This window comes from Malania oleifera, chromosome 6 (genome assembly GCF_029873635.1).
Source record: "Malania oleifera isolate guangnan ecotype guangnan chromosome 6, ASM2987363v1, whole genome shotgun sequence".
Classification (NCBI taxonomy): domain Eukaryota; kingdom Viridiplantae; phylum Streptophyta; class Magnoliopsida; order Santalales; family Ximeniaceae; genus Malania; species Malania oleifera.
In genome coordinates this window covers 22,358,239-22,375,693 of record NC_080422.1, presented here as the reverse complement: position 1 = coordinate 22,375,693, position 17,455 = coordinate 22,358,239, and the positions used below count along the sequence as shown (strand labels likewise).

Genomic DNA, 17,455 nt, shown 5'->3' with positions numbered 1-17,455 from the left:
AGTTTTTAGGGTTCCATTTAGTCTCGCACAATAATAGCTCACTAGCACTGATGTCCTTTCCATGATTGAATGAAATCAACATCATACAAGAACCATCAATTTCAGTTTGCCAACCTGAAACTCATTGTCTAAAAGAACTAATATATATATATATTCCATATTTTCTTTAAAATATCCATTAACATGTTTTGATTTGGTGATTAGTGCATGCACCAAACAACCATGAACAACAAGAAGAGCACGAAAAATAAAACAAATTAAGACTTCGCATTGGCATGTGTCGAATAGCACATCTTACTCCCACAAAAATTCCCCAACAGAAAAGCAATGTGTACCTCAATATCACAAACAAATAAAAAGAAATAATGAGTTGATCCTATCAGGTTATATCTAAACATCACAATTTGAACTCACAGAAACATTCAGGCAAAGCAGACCCTCTTCCCAAAATAAAATCATCTCTATGAGCCTTCCACAGGGCTTCCATCAAATCCCTTCCTTTCAAGCCCTGAGAGGTAAATTCAGCAAAAGCTCTCCTGCTTAAAAATAGAGTTTTATGCAACCCCTTAAAAGCTCGCATTGCTGCTACCATCTTATCCATGTTTCCAAAATAAGTTGCTACATAGGAATCACTGTTGATAGATACATAATAATCCAGGGCAGCTTTTGTGTTCCCATGCATGGTTGTGAGATCCTCTCCACTGAGAAGGGTTGACTTGGTAATAACATTGGTGTAAATAGACGTCAACCCTTCCCTTTCCATCAGACCATCACCAGCTGCCAAGTAAATATTTGTGGCTGTTGGGATGGAAAGAGCTTGAAGTATGAATGCAGTCTCCTTAGGTGTGAGGGGGCATTTCCCACGGTTTTTCCAAACATGGGCTGCCTCTCCAGTCCATGGTTTTCGCTCTCCCCGGGCTGCTTCAATGGCTTCCATAGAAGCAAGAGAAAGACCATGGTACTCGCACTGACTGTAGGCCACCATGTCCGGTTCAAATCGAAGATGAAGGGCGAGGAAGGGCTTAGGAATAGCTTGCAGAAGCTCCAAGCCTTTCTTCTCCAAAGCACTGGTAAGGCGTAATGCACTGTAACAAGCCTGGCAGAGAGCAACCTTTGCATACAGAGGATACCTACAAGATACAGAACAAGTCAGAAAGGGCTTTGATAAACATGTACATAATGAAGTAAAACAAAAAAGAAAAAGAGCTGAGAAGTTTTTCCCTTCTCATTATCCGTTTATTGCCCTCCCTCCATGCAGTTTACTGTTCATTTTTTTTTTGCTTAACCTGCCAAGGATTCTTAGCCATATGGAATAATCACATCTCCAGAGTGTTGCCTGTACAAGAAAAGATTTTTGCCTAGCATTTCTCTTTTCACATGTCCAGCTCCAGATTACCACATTCAAGTTTCCCTTTGGAGAGGGTTATGAGTAGGAAGTTTTTGAGAGCTTTGTACCAAAAAAGGGGATCAGGGGGAGGGAGAAGAGTATTTCTTGCTAGTGATACTCAAAATGTTTTTGAACAAAAGCAGACTGAAAAAGAAATGGGAAAAGCAACATCCAATGCACAAGGCTCCCACACCATGTTGAGGTTTTGGGTTGGGCGTGATGTACAGCATCCTTGCCTCCACCTTTAGAGAAGCTGTTTTCATTACTTGAACTTATGACCTTTAGGTTTGAGTATGACCCCTAATCCTTACCACTGGGTCAAGGCTCACCCTTGAAAAACTTAAATTTAGATACTAAACAATTTTCCGACTTTTTCCTTTACACCTGAAGGAAGTTTATTAAACAGTTCAAATAAATCTATCAAACTTCTGAAAGATAGTGGCAGCCACAAGTGGGCCAAAGACTAAACACACACCCCAGGATTTATGGTATAAGTTGATGAATCTTTCAAATATTTTTTTAATAAAAAAATTATATTATCATCAACCATATTAAATTCATAGCGCAACCAAGATGCCAAAAGAACTGAAATAATATGGTACCTGTCCCTTCTTTGGCTCATTGCTGGTGTGATTGAAATATAATGATGGTTGAGCAGTGAAGGGAGAACACTTTCAATGTAGTCAAAATGACCCTTGCGTTTGCTACAATCCACCTGAACAGGTTCTCTTGATGCAATCTCAGCAGGCAGTTCTTTTACAACTTTAACAAAGCCATTCAACTGTTGAATGAAGTAGTCAACATCGAACACATCTGAAAAACCGCTGCAGAAAAACTATAGTCACATTTGGTTCCGGTATGTCTTTTTTCTTAGAAAAAGACCAATCATAACATAAAAATTTGATAACTTAGAAAAAGAGATGTTTTCTCACCCTAAAGGAAAATTCTGAAAACTCCTTTAAATTTATTATTATATTCCTATACCATTTTTATTACACTCCCATCTTATTCCCCTGCATTCCTAGGAATACTAGACATTCATTGAACCAAATGTAACCTATGGAGTTATACCACAATCTCATCCAAATAAAATTAATTAAAGTTTTTAAAAAATGTTTGTATCGGTAAGACCATTGCCAAGCTTAAATATGTATAACCAAACCAAATTCTCAACCTGGCAGAGGAAATTCTTCACAGCGATGCCACTATAAATTGTATAGCTCAATATTTTTCTGACAATTAATTAAACAAGGGAATAATGGCCAATTTTAGATGAATTCTGACATGAACTATTTTCAACTCTATCCAAAGGATCCCTAAAGATGGTTCTTGTGCTAATAACATTATTTCATTATTTTAGAACAATTAAAAACTTGAAAGATCAAATTTAAAACTTGCTCATTTTCTCAGAGCAGTAAACAACTTCTTGCAAACATGGTAAATGATAAACATAAACTGAGTTTTACCTTGATTCATTCCAATATGCAGCCACTTCAAACTTCGGCAAGACCAAAGTTGCATTAAGTAAACGTGCAATGCCTACACCATCACATAACTACAATCCACAATAAATAAATTCAATCTCAGCCAAAAATAATATTTAAATCAGGAAAATAACACTTCAAAACAGTTCACGGAAATAAATATTTGCAGTTACAGAAAAAATGTGAAGTACCCACATCCCTTCTCATCTGATTGAGGCCACCATAGCAATCCACTCTGATATATCCATTACTCTCTGCTGGCAGAGCTGCAGTATTTCAACAAAAAACCAATGCAATTGTCTGCATGAAAACCAATTAAAGAAGGACTCAGAAATATAAAAAATCAATTCAAAATCCTAGTCGACCTGACATCCTATCACAGAAATTGTGACAACATTCTTGGATTATCTCAAGGAAAACCAAATTATCGCATTTGTTCAATAATTTTTCCAAATTCCCTGCACTATCATTAAAGTTATATCCAAACTTCTTGTATTATTTCATGGGTGTGTTTGTTTTGCAGACCGGGGTTTGCAGAATTGAACTGGAATGACTATGATACTTATCCTGTCCCATGGTTGGCCTGCCCTCTACAATTTGCCTCAGAAGGGCAGTGCACAATTTCTTTTTTTTTTTTTTTATTTGCATTTCATACCTACAACATGCTCCTATGTAAATTAGCATTCACTGCTTGTGCTGGGGGAAATACCGTGGTCATGGAAAGAGAACTGCATGTTAGCCTGCCAAATCCCTCATATTGATCGTACCAAACACAGACTATGAAGCTTAGCCAAGACCATCCTACTATAGCCTAAGAACTAAACATACCAACAAATTGTGTTTTTGTATCTCCCATGAAAAACTCTACTATCTTCTTTACTGAGCATTTCAATCTAAAAGTCAATATTGAGAATGCAATCAATTAAAAAAAAATCATCCATTAAATTAATTACCATTAAATAAACTGGTATGCAGGATCAATTCCCTACCATGAACCACTTTAAAATGATTGATTTGAGCTTAAAACTTCTGCCTCATACTCTGAACAAGCATAGCTTTTCTTAATTTCCCTTTATTCATCAAGTTTCTTGAAATTATTCTCGCATTTGCTCCCTATAACACTGGAATACCAATAGAATACCCCCAGTAGTGCTTTACAGATCCCAAATTAATTAAATTAATTTTCCAATACCACTCCAATGCTCCCGAACACAGTCTGACACGTTATTACCCTACCTTAAAAATTCTTGAAATGGCCTCACATGTTTTTTTTTTTCTTGTTATATATATATATCTATATATATATTTTCCTGGATTACTACTTGTTCTTGGAACATTGTTTTTTGTTCTCCTTAATTGTTAGTTCCTTATTTTCCATTATTAGCTCTTTTTTTTTTTTTTTTTTTTTATTGAAGATACTTTTATGATTGTGATATAAGTCTGATGGTACTTTTATAGATGTTAATGTCAAATTACGGAACATGAATTTAGGCAATAAACATTGGTGAAATTTATTTGTTGAATACAAGAATGCATATTAATAATGCCTATAATTCATTGTAAATTTACTTTACCGCGGTAGGTAACATCTAAAGGAAAAAATACAACACTGAATAAGCCTAAATATGCATTTTTTTGAATTAAATAATTGGTATCGTTGTCATGTCAAATACTCATATCCCAGTTGTTTAAAATTTTTTCCTATTGTCATATAAATATTGTGTCTTTCCATGTCACATCTTGGTGTCGGCATGGTCTCAAATTTCCACAAGATTGTCAAAATTTCTGTTGAAATCACCACTTTCCACCACACTCAAAATCAAAATATCAACCAATTTTTGTCTCACAAAATTTCAAAATTTTCATAAATCTTCCAAAATATTGGAATCTCAAAATTTTAGCAAAATTTGTCAAAATTTTAACATAATTTTCCTTGAAATTAAAATTTCATTTTCACAACCCATATGAATGATAGCTTTAAGACTTCAGAAGTAGTCTAAAAAAAGTTTAAACTTGGATATTACCTACAACATTTTCTTTGACCATTTATCTCCAAATTTTCTATATTGATAAAATAAATTATATTCAAGTAATTTATGAATTTCATTTATATTAAGTGAATATGTTTAATATGATTATTATATTATGTAGTGCGCTTTATTCACCATGTAGAAGTTATTGATGTATTTTATTCGTAACATTGTAGTTCTAAATCTTGCATTATTATGTTTATAGCAATTTGTAAAGTTTCATTAAAGAATTTAATGCTTCACAACTAATCTCTATTTTTTTTTTTTTAAATTGAAATCAAAATTGACATAGCGTAATTATGTGCTTTTTAGATAGTAGTATTGGTACTACATAGCGATTTTAGTGCAATTAACTGAGTTGGAGATACATTTTATATAGCGAATAGCAAATTTTAAAAAGTGAACCAACCAGTTATATCTCCTTGCAGCCACCATTTGCAAGGCCGCCACTCAGCAATCCTCCGAATATTCCATATCTCGACTTTTCCACTGCAAATAGCAAACCTGGGTGTGTCATTTCCAATGAATGGACTCTCAACTGAATAGAGGAAAACTGACTGCTTGGCAGCCAAGAAAATTGAGGAAATTTTTTTTTTTTTTTTCTATTTTTTGCTCTTTCAGTGAAACCTCAGCTAAACTATAAACAAATAAATAATTCTAAATAATTCCAATGTGACAGCACTTTGCTTTATTTTCTTGCATTCATTCAAAATAAAACAGAATCAACTATAAAATGATAAGAACTGCATACGAACAATGGAGAATCTGATGAGCCAGAGATCTGCGAAAACGGAGAGGACGAAGGGGATAAGAAGATCACAGCGAGCAGGAGCGAAAGACTGCCCAGAAGAACGCAGAATAGAGGCTTCACAGAGAGCACGATCATTGATAGATTCAATTTGCCAGATGAGAGACGGAAAGGGAAAAATTTATTCGCGAATTAGGGTTTTATTTGCACGCGCAGAGAGAGAGAGAGAGGTGTAAGCAACCTACGCTTACTTAGCCAATTTATTTGAGAAACATGTATTTTGGAAGTTACCGAAACGGCGTCGTCCCAATACTTGAAAATACTTCAAATAGTTTCTAAATCATAAAACATATCCACGGTTTATGAGTTTCCCCTTTCAGCTATTTGCACCTCGTTCTTCTATAATTTACTTCTATGACCTTAACTTTCCTGGACTCCAAGCAAGGACATGGTTCTGATACCACATGAGAGTCGGGACCCCCAAGACCTTCCAAAGGAAAGCAACCAATCTAGGACCACATCTCCAACACAGGCCTTCCACACGGCCACTTCAACGGAGAACTCGGGTCCTTCAACCAAATGCTTTACCAGAGGAGGTCTTCGGGGACCGTACTACCTTTCTAATGTGCAGGATCCTCATAGAGGCAAGCACAGAGCATACTCGGCGCCATGATATGATCATTACAAGGAACCCATTACAGTTTCGTTAAACCAGAAGTTAGCCTTGTGCCACTCCTCAGTGACTTGGCAGGTTACGGGTATCCACTGTAAAGATATCCCTCGTAATATCATAAAGACATTACAAGTCCATAGAAGTAAGAGAATAGAAGTCCTTCGGGCAGATAGCCTTTAGGGGAAGAAGGAGATTAGAAAGCCATGGAGAGCACACAAAGGAAATTTTATTTCACTCTGACTTCTTCTGATTCTGGTCTGCCTTACAAAGGGGAAGGCAGTCCCTTTATATAGAGGTCTGAGACCCCGAGACTTACATAATACGCAAACAACGAGAGTGACATAAAGCAAACTCGAAAGAGACATAAAGATGGACGACGACATAAAGCAAAGTCGGTGAAGACTTTGTGGCGTCGACTGACAACTTTGACAAAGAGGACTCAACTACTAACAACTGACATAAATAAAGGTGACAGCACATGGGCGGCTGCATTTGTGCGGGAGTGACCCACCACCTTTAATTATGCAAGACTTATTGACAAATCAAGCCAACAAACTTAGACTTTAAGCAAACTTACAACACACACAGACATAGGACGGCCCACCAGTGTGGACTTTAACAACAATAATACATAAAGTAGGCACAGACGTGGCTTGTCATTTTGGACTTCTGCATGATGGCGAGAGATTGAGGTTGACGTAGCCTTCATCCGTTATCTGTCCATGAATCGGATGGTAGAACGTCATTTTCTTGTATGGGTTGTCTTCATCATCTGTGTCCATTGGATCATTTGGATCTGGAGGATCTGGTGGCTTTGGAGCAGGAATCTCGTCTGGAATGAGTACGACGAGCTCGGAGCAGGACATCAGGTCATTCAATTCACAGAGGTGGTTCAGCAGTGAGAACTTGTATCTTGGCCATGTAGAAAGGTTGTACAGTGTATCCCATTCATAAGCTTGATTCTGGGACCATAACAGCTTTCTAGTAAGATTGTAGAAATACGGTCGATGGAGTATAAAGATACTGTGTACAGCAGTTACTTCAGTGGGGTTCATCTTCCATAGGTTGTGGTTTCCCATGAGAGCGGTCAGCTTTCTTCTCCATGTGGATAGTGGATCGAACAACTGGAGGAAGGTCCAGAACAGTGATTTCTGGTTGGTTGGATCATGAAGATGGGCATACGTCTCCTACAGAGGGAGGAATACGGCATGTACCTGCAAAACAGAAAGATACCAAAGATACCATAATACATGTGTATTGAAGGATGAAGGGTTGATGACGTAGGGATTAAGGAATGGGTAGGCTGGAAAGGTTTGGTAATGACCAATATTCTTAGCATAGTGGTAGCAGGAAGGTTGTGCACAGAATTTGATCTTGGAAACATCAGTGGTTTCTGGAGGTATTTCCGGTGGGAAGTGTATCTGGGTAGAGGCACTGAGGTAGAGGATATCAGGAGGAGAGGATGAGGATGAGGTCATGAATATCAGTGGTATAGCTTGGTATTTAGATATGAGGAAGGCTGTTTTCCTGGGGCGAGATAACATGTCTGCGAGAACATTATGGTCGCCTTTTATATGCTTCACGGAGAAGTCATATCGGGAAAACCAGTCTTTCAATCTGAGTATCTGTGGATCAGGGAGAATCTTGTTGTGGAATTCAAGCATCTTCGGAAAAGATGAGTTGTCCATTTCAACTGTGAAGTGCTTCGATCTGACATAGAAGTCAATTTTTTAAATTCAATTTTTCACCGCAATTATCTCTTTGAATACGGTGTGATATTGTTTCTGTGAATCTTTGAATTCTCCACTTGCGTGTCCACAATAGGCTCTTCTGTTATCCTTATCTTCAAGAAGTAGTGCACCCCAATAATGGTCACTTGCATCTGACTGGAGGATAAGATTGCCGGTAGATGGAATAGTCAGAGGCGGTGGATCCTTGGCAGCTTTTTTCAAATGTTTGACAGCATTTGTCTGATCAGGGCCCCATGGGGGAGGTTTCTTTTTCAACAGCTGTGACAAGGAGCTGGTGTGATGGCTTGCGTGCGGGATGAAGTCTCTGATGTAATTAATTATGCCAAGAAATTGTTGAATTTCTTTGACAGAAAGATTAGCATCTGGAAACTTCAATAATTGCTCTGTGAGATGTGGACCTGGGCAGATTGTACCGTGGGAAATTTTCATCCCCAGAAAATCAATTTCTTTTTGTCCAATCACGCTTTTCTTTTCTGATAACATTATCCCGTACTGTGATGCCAACTGGTGGAAATGTTCAAGAAGCTGATGGTGATCTGCATGACCTTTTGAAAACAATAATATATCATCGATGTAAATCAGGGTACTATGCAGAATAGGATTGAAGATCCTAGTCATCGCTTTTTGAAACAGTGACGGCGCGATCTTTAAATTGAAGGGCAAAACTGTCCATTGGAACTATTCATTCGGAATACAGAACGCTGTCTTGTATCTATCATCTGGGTGAATGCCGAGTTGCCAAAATGCACCTTTGAGATCGAACTTTGAAAATATCTGTGCTTCAGCGAGATGGATGAACTGTGTTCTGGCTTTTGGAATAGGGAACTTGTCATCCCTGATGAACACATTCAACGGCTTGTAATTAATAACCAATCTCTTTTTTCCTCTAATTTTCTCTGATCTTTTTTCAACATAGAATGCTTGACATGCCCAAGAGGAATTGGTTGGTTCAATGAGACCTTGTCTTAGTAAAGAATAACATTCTTCTCTAGCAAGCTTGAGGTCTGAAGGAGTCATTCCCGGATGGGTAGCCTTAGTCGGACTAACATCTTCATTGAGCTTGAAGGGAATGTGGATGAAGAATTCTGGGTTTTTCCAAAGTGGATGATCATGAATGAACTGATCATGACTTTCTGCACATAACTTCAGAAGTTTATTTTGAATGGGGCTGAAAATCTAGAGGAGAATACGAAAGAGAATAAATCTTGTTTGTCTGGGTAAAAGGCTTGAATTCTCTTTTGTACTTAATTCCAGTGGGAAGAATCCTTAAGGATTTTGAAAGACAATAAACATCCCATCCTAATAAAACATCCTTTTGAGGAAGTGGACTACCGATTACCTGAGTCCAAATGATGCAATTAGGAAGGAGTTTAATCCCAATTTTTCTTTTGGAAATCAAAGTGATTGTAAAGATTTGGTTATTAGCTGCTCTGAAAAATTGAGTATGGGAAGACCAACAATCTGGTGATAAGACTTTAGGATTGATCATGGTCTTATGAGATCCTGTATCAATGAATGCAACGACAGGAATGGGTTTACCATGTTTTTCAGGAAGGAGCTGGATCTGGACATGTGGACTGATATGAGAATCTTGAGAGAAGAGAATAGGTTGGACTGGTTGGACTTGAAGGGATTCATCCGAGTGATCATCAATGTCTGAATCAGAATCTTCTGAATCAGTGAGGACGAGGATAGTCTCTTTAGTCATCTCTTCCTGTTCTGAAAGAACAGATTCTGCATCTGCATTAATTTCTTCAATTTGTAATTGCTGGGCAAGCTTTGTAGATTTTGTCCTGTTCATTGGGAATTGCTTTGCATAGTGTCCTTTCTTCTTGCAAATGAAACATCTTGGAGATTTTTCATGTCCTCTTCGGTTCTTCTTTTTGAAGAATCTGAATCTTTTCTTCTTTCTGTGATCTTTCTTGGAAAGTTTGTCAGAACCGTAATCTTTGAAATGCTTCTTCTTTTTAGGACTACAAGTACAATTCTTTTCTTTACATTTGATCTGTAAATAGGGCTTTTTGCATTGCTTCGTGAACTTATGATTCTACTTGATCATCTTTGAGAACAATTGATGGGTGTCACATAACTTTTCAAGAGCAGTGAGTGCCAGTTGATGAATTTCCCCTAAGGAGATATCTTTGAGAGGTCGAGAGAGAGAAGCAATCTTCCTCTGTAAATCTGGCTGAATATCTTCTGGTAATGAATTAATGTAAACTTGTCTGAGATTATCATCATGAAATCCACCAAGAAGATAATACCGTTTAGACATCCTTTGATAATGAAAATCAAGATCCTTCTTCTTTAAAGAACAACATCTCATTTCAAAATATTCTTGTCGAACAACATTGGCATGAATGTCTGGATCACCCACAAATTCTCTATAGAGTGCTCCCAAGGCAAAGGAGGGAATCTGGGAATTAATGAACGTGACTTGTCTGAATTCACCAAGACTTTGAAACCAATCTCTTAATGTACTAGTAAATCTGGATGTAAATTCAACAAGAACTGATTGTAATGTGTTCCCGGGCTTTGAGAGTTGGAGATCAATCCATGCACCAAATTCACCAATTCTGTCTCTCCACTTAGTTGGAGGTAATCCATCAAAAGAGAACCATGAGTTGTTGTTTGAATGATGAGGAACTGATTGAGGAGGAGCCGAGGTGGCTTCAGAGGGTTCTTCCACAATAGGGACTGTGGTATCGGTCTCTTCATGGAAATCTTGAGTTCTGGATGATCCTGGTTCTGTGGGAGATGCCATCATCATATTGGTGAGATCAGTAATCTCTTGATCTGAGGAGGAGGATGATGTTTCAGTTTCAGTGGAAACATCACTGTTGTCTTCAATAGGTATCTCAGAAATAGGATCAGCAAGGAAGGATGGAGATTGATCAGGTGAAACAAATGGACTTTTGAGTTTCTGATCAACAGGTTCAGGTGGCTGATGAATAGGTTCAGGTGGTAAAGGTTTTGCTGGAATTGGAGATCTGTGAGTAACAGGAGCTGCTGGAATAAGGGAATGTTTCTTTAGGATTTCAGCAGTGGATTTGAAATGTTTGGAATAATCAGGCTGTCTGTAGGATGGTGTAGGTGGTGAATGTGGAATGAAAGAATATGATGGAGAATATGGAAAAGCTTTAGGTGTGTAGGTTGGTGTAGGAGTTGGACAATATTCTCGTTCAATCTGTGATACTTCTTCTCTGAGTCTTCTGATTTCTTCTTCTTTAGCACTGAACAATGATCCAAAATATCCTTTAGAAATGAATTGTCTGAGTTCAGAACTAAGAATATCAATTCTCCTTTTGAGATCATCATATAATGCTTCAATTTTGGAATCAAGGGTATCAAAACGTTGATTCATCTGAGCGCCATGATGGATGAGTCTGTCAACTTTATGATCAAAGGCAGTCAGCGTCGTGTTCTGTGTCCTAGCATTCTGAGTTTGCCAGTTTAGAACTTGTTCAGCTTGAGATGGAAGCTTCCTTGATCCGTCTGGTTGAACTTCAGAGGGTTGGATGAATGGTCTAGAATGAAGGTTAGAATCTGTATATGACCTTGATTCCAAGGGTGGAAACTGTTTGTCATACGGAGAAGCCATGAAACAGGGAATTGGCTGAGATGGTGGTAGTTTGGAAACTGGAGTTTGGTAGGGTTCAGTTTGATATGGTTCTGGTTCAGGTTCTTCAGGAGGAAGGAGACCTTCTTCTCAAAGAATTTCAAGGACTCTATCATAGATCCACAAAGGTTTTGGTTTTGGATTTGGGCGTCGGATGCCTATCCATGGGCTGGATGGGTCATCAGGTTTTCTGTGAGGAGAAAAGGGTTTGCAGGATGGTTTAGTTTGTCTTTTTTGTGTTTGGCAACAAGAGCAATCTGGATCGCACATTGATGGATCAACATCCCATATGAAGTGACCTTCAATTTTGTCTGTATAGATGGGGGATCCGTCTGCTTCAACATGACTGACTGGAATGTCATCCTCGAAAGTAATAGGCTTTATCATTAGTGACTGGAACACCGGAGGTGTGCTGGATGAAGCTGTATCTTTCGAGTTGAACACTGTCTTTACCGTACCATCTGGAAGTCTTTGGAACTTAGGATCTGAAAGATGGATAGGTGAAGATTGCTGATGAAGCTGTTCATAACTGGAAATCCATTCTAGAGGAATGAGTTCTTTCAGTTCTTCTCTAGGGATTTGTCGTGGGATCTGTAGAATGGTAGGGACATCATCTTCTCGTTCAGCAGTGATCAGGATAGTATCCTCGGACTGTCCTGGTAGAGGAAGATCAACAGCATGATCTTGGAGTCTGTAGATGAGTTGATGATGCAGAGTAACCATGTAGGCTGATGAGACTTGTGGAGCGCCAGTTATTTGCAGTTTCTCAGGTTCTTGTCTCTGAGATTAATGTTGAAGTTTGGAAAGAAGGTGAGACACACGCTACCAGCTTGGAGAGTGGTAAGCGAGGTACCGATTGCTGCATGCTCATATTGAGTGTACGTTGTATTGAGCAAAGTGATTCTGGTGGTGACTGGAAGTCCTTTTCTGCCATGAAGAGTGAGTAGTAACCTAACTGCACCAAAGTGAAGATGCGTGTAGCCTTCTCGAATCCATTGGTTGATGAGATCTTGATCGAGCTCAAGATCGACATACTGTTCTTTGGATGAGGCCGGAATGAGACACTTGTCAAGAGCGGTCGTTTGGACGAACTCCTTGACTTGTGGTCTGTTGTGAGAGATCAGAAGTGTACGAACTTGATTGGCTAAAGACTTTTTTCTTCTGAAAATATTGCAAGGATTTACAAAAGGAAGGGAGGTTTCCTGAATCTGATTCTGCTCAGGAATGTAGGAATATTCTACTAGGTTTGTAATCTTGGAAGAAGTGGTTTTCTTAATTGAAGGAGGTAGAGAGATGGAAGAAGATAGTCGAGCAGGTGTAATTTCTGAGCTTTGTGAATGAGAATCCATGGTTTATGAGTTTCCCCTTTCAGCTATTTGCACCTCGTTCTTCTATAATTTACTTCTATGACCTTAACTTTCCTGGACTCCAGGCAAGGACATGGCTCTGATATCACACGAGAGTCGGGAGCCCCAAGACCTTCCAAAGGAAAGCAACCACATTTGAGAGTATAGGTTTCAAATTTTAAATTTGGATTTGTATAGATTTATAACATTTTATTCATATCGACACAAGTTTAAATCTAAGGTCCAAAATTTAAACTTTTAAACATAGAAAAATTATACAATGTCATACCTAAGAATGTACAAAGATTGGTCCAAATCGATCCACATATCAAACTAACCTACTTCAATCTAAATGAATTGGTTATAAACCTAAAATTTTCAAATCGAATTTGATTTAATTCAATTTCAATTTTGATAGTCAAAAAGTCGATCAGGGAAAATGAGATTTTTGCGTAAAATAAGTAGAAAACCTAATTAGAGAGGATTATATATGAACTAAAATTTCAAATTGATTCCAACATGCATAATTTTATTATTCAAAATGGTTTCTACACTATGGATAAAGTTAATAAATGAGGAAGGAGTACTAACACTACTCGTAGAATGAATTTGTGTTTCTTTTCTAAAACTAGGGATCAATTGTTTTTTGGGTGCCCAAATCTAAAAAAGGCTTATCAAGTAACATATCCAAACTAAAATCCTCAATGGGCAATAATAAAATGAGATGATGGCTTGAAACTAATTTCTACTATGGGTAAATAAAAGAAAAAATATGAAGAAAAATATAAATTGATGATTACGCGTCAAAGATGTGTAATTAGGCATTTAAATTCATGCATTAATGATTATATTTTTAATTAAATGTCTAATTATGTCTAATATTTTACATCGAGTTCATTTGATAATCTTGAGATAATAGCCTATTTTTGTCATAAATTTACGGTCATTCGTGTCCTATTATCGCAGGACAATTTTTGGACATTAAAGATGTATGCGAGTCGTGCATGAGAGAAACCATGTACGTGAGTCATGTGCATGACAAGGAGACGCCGTGTGTACGGGCTCAAAACAATACAAGAATCATGGGCCATGTGGACATAAGAGTGGGCTGGGCTGCATGCAATTAAAAAAGCAAGCCGATTGGAAAGAAAAGTGGGCTTGCGTGCGTGGATTTGGAGGCCCATGGCCGTGTGTGAGTTGAGGAACAAACATGAGCCAAATTTTTAAAAAAAAAAAAAAAGAATGGAAAAGTAAAAGAAAAGGAGGGCTGGCGATTAGGGGTGTACAAAAATTACCGAAAAATCGAAAACCGGACCGAAAGCGAACCGAAACCATAAACGGTCGGTTTTTCAATTTTTGGTTTCGGTTGCAGTTTTCAAAAATAAAAAGGTTCGGTTTCGATTTTATGTTGAAACTGAACCGAAAAAAATCGAAAACCCTATTTATATATATATATATATATATATATATATAATAAATGTTATTTTTGTTAAAAGTGTCCAACAATTTTATTTTGTTAAAATTATGAGTCCCTATAAAAAATTAAAATGCTCAATAAATTTTCAACAACTTTATGAAAAATAAAGGTTTTTTTTAAAACCGATATATATATATATATATATATATATATAATAAAGGTTATTTTTGTTAAAAGTGTCCAACATATTTTATTTTTTAAAAATTATGAGTCCCTATAAAAAATTAAAATGCTTAATAAATTTTCAATAACTTTATGAAAAATAAAGGTTTTTTTTGTAAAAAAAAATCGATTTAAAACCGAAAAACCGCAACCGAACCGCCAAATTTTTAGTTTTCAATTAAAGCATAAGTTTGGTTCGGTTTCGGTTTCGGTTCTGAAATCCCAAAATCGAAATTTTCAGTTCAGTTTTCGATTCTGGCCAAAACCGAACCGTGTACACCCCTACTGGCGGTAGGTGTTGGCAGGGGGGCAATTTCGTGTGTGCTTTTGGAGGGCAAAATGGAGAAAAAGGAAAGCTAGGTAAAAGTGGAGGCTAGGGTAAAAGGGGATTTGCATTTTGATGCGTGTGAGGTTCTTTTTCAAAAAAAATTTGGGAGCTACGCTGCTGTTGCTGTGTGGAGACCCGAGCCTCTCCTCCTCACGGCCAGCCAATCTCCATTTCCATTGCTCTCTCTCTCTCTCTCTCTCTCTCTCTCTCTCTCTCTCTCTCTCTCTCTCTCTCTCTCTCTCTCTCTCTCTCTCTCTATTTTAATTAACTTGTTTAGCTACTTATTGTGCACTTTATTATTATCTTAATAGATATTTTAATGTTGAATTTATATTTTAATGCATTGAATACTTCCATTTACAGTATTATTGGATTTACCTTCTCTTTCTCTCTATTCTCTCTCTCTCTCTCTCTTATGCACTTAAATTTTTGGTTGAGTTATTTGCATGGTTAATTTTAATTTTGTTTAATTTAAAGTCTCATTGTTGGAACTTACGTACTTGTTGGATTATTATTATTAAAGTCAATTTGTGTGCTTATTTCAACACATTGTTGGAATTTAATACTCGAGTGAGTTATTATCTTCATTTAAAGTTAATATTGGGATTAAGCTTTTGTTTAGGTCAATTAGTGTGCTAAGTATTTTTTCGTTGTTGAAGAACTCTTTTATTCGATAAATTTTTGTTTAAGTTTTCTCTCTTTTCCTTGTTTTTAATTAGTTTCCTCATTTTATATTTTGAATATTTTGTTGGAGTTTCTTTTCTTTATTGGTTTAAATTTAGTAATGTTTATTTAAGACTTCGTTGAGCATATTCATTGTTTAAGTTAGTTTGCATTCATCTAGTTAAGTCATTGTTGAGTCATAGTTTACTTTCATTTAGTTTATTCATAGCATTGTGTTGAGTCCGCTTATCATTCTTACGTCATAGTTGAAGTTTAATTTTAGTTTGTCCTTATTTAAATTTGATTAGTGAGATTCTTGCTTTTGGTTTACTATTTGAGTGAGATTCCTGATTTGAAACAATTCGTCCATACTATGTGTTCAGGAGATTTCTTCGACAAGGAGTCTGATGAGACATTGGGTTTTCTAGATCATTTAGCTAATTATGCTCGGCAGTGGAACACTAGGACCAATTGCAGCTCAACCATTGAGAGCAATACATGGTGAAGAATGGTATGAGACTCCTGAAGTTACAACTGAGACAGATATAGTCAAAGAAAAATCAGAGGAAGCGAGCCCGGAAGTGAAGAATTCAGTTAATGAAGAGGCTGAGACTAGTAAGGAGTACCAACATGTGGTACCTTATTCTCAGATATTGGCAACCATGAAACTGTCTCTCCTTACAAGAGTAAATGTCAAGGAGTGCAATGCTGAAACGAATCCCTGCAGTGGTAAGATGATGGGTACGATAAAGAGGGTGAGCAGAATGGTGAACGTTTAATGGAACCAAGTAAAAATTTTAATGTTGATACTTCTAAAGAACCAAAGGTAACTGCTTCGACAACTCTGCCTTAAAAACCGGTTCTTAAAGAAGTGAATTTTCTGGAAAATATACTAAATAAGGATCCTTTCTTGTTAAAACAAAGAGGCCAACCTGCACATTTGTCTGGTACCTTAGAGAGCATTGATTTAATTGAGGCTAACTTTTATAGAGGTAACAAGACTGATTGATTATGGCAACTCAAATTTGGAGACTCGCTGATTCAATTTATAGACCTGCACCCACCAGATGAAATTCCTCCAGAACCTCCTCTAGACATACTGTGATGTTTTTATTTCCTTTATTTTCATTTTGTTTTATATTATTTTATTTTTAGTTTATTTTTAGGTACATTTTCCCTTAGTTTTAGTTTTTATTTTCCCTTACTTCTCCGCCTAGATATGCTTCTACTTCCCTCAGTATCATTCTTTTGCTTCTTTTTTCCAACATTAAGGACAATGCTATATTTTAGTTGGGGGGAGAGAACTTGCATGTGCATTTGTGTGCTTCCATGTGACAAAATTTTAATGTGATATTTGCATATGATGTTTGTATGTTAGTTAGGTCCACCTTTTGGGAAATACTGGTATTGAGCTCAGAGCATGCTAAATTCCTTATTTGTCAACGTTACATGCCAAAATTTTTTTTTTCTTTTTTAGGATATGGAACATGTAGGATGTAGTGCAGATTAGAGTTTAAATCAGAAGAGAGATTTATCCATTTCACTTAGTTTCAACCAAGGGAAAGATGTTGAGAGTCTTGATACACACATTACACGGGTTAGAAGATTTAGAAAGACTACCTTAGATCATTTCTGGTTGATATACACTTCAATTGTTTGAGACTCTAATAAACCATATCCTAATGGCTTAGAAAAATAAAAAAAAAGAAAGGAAAAAAGTTTGAAGAAAATGAAAATAAGAAACAAGCTAGGGATTAGTTGCAAAAAGAAGAAAAAAAAAAAGGAATAAA

At 36.9% G+C, this 17,455-nt stretch overlaps 2 protein-coding genes across 2 annotated transcripts; both read right to left on the bottom strand.

Annotated features, from left to right (window-relative positions):
* Window positions 1-248: 248 nt before the first annotated feature.
* LOC131157204 (O-fucosyltransferase 13) lies at window positions 249-5,883 on the bottom strand. The gene is made up of 6 exons (XM_058111181.1): window positions 5,657-5,883; window positions 5,311-5,390; window positions 3,067-3,137; window positions 2,854-2,942; window positions 1,990-2,211; window positions 249-1,130 (listed from the first exon to the last, which is right to left on the bottom strand). The coding sequence occupies exons 1-6, from the start codon at window positions 5,785-5,787 to the stop codon at window positions 398-400; spliced, it is 1,326 nt and encodes a 441-aa protein (XP_057967164.1). The 5' UTR covers window positions 5,788-5,883; the 3' UTR covers window positions 249-397.
* Window positions 5,884-11,779: 5,896 nt separating this feature from the next.
* LOC131158506 (uncharacterized) lies at window positions 11,780-12,412 on the bottom strand. Its single transcript, XM_058113376.1, has one exon. It carries the CDS (start codon window positions 12,410-12,412, stop codon window positions 11,780-11,782), a length of 633 nt encoding a protein of 210 aa, XP_057969359.1.
* Between the last annotated feature and the right edge of the window lie 5,043 nt (window positions 12,413-17,455).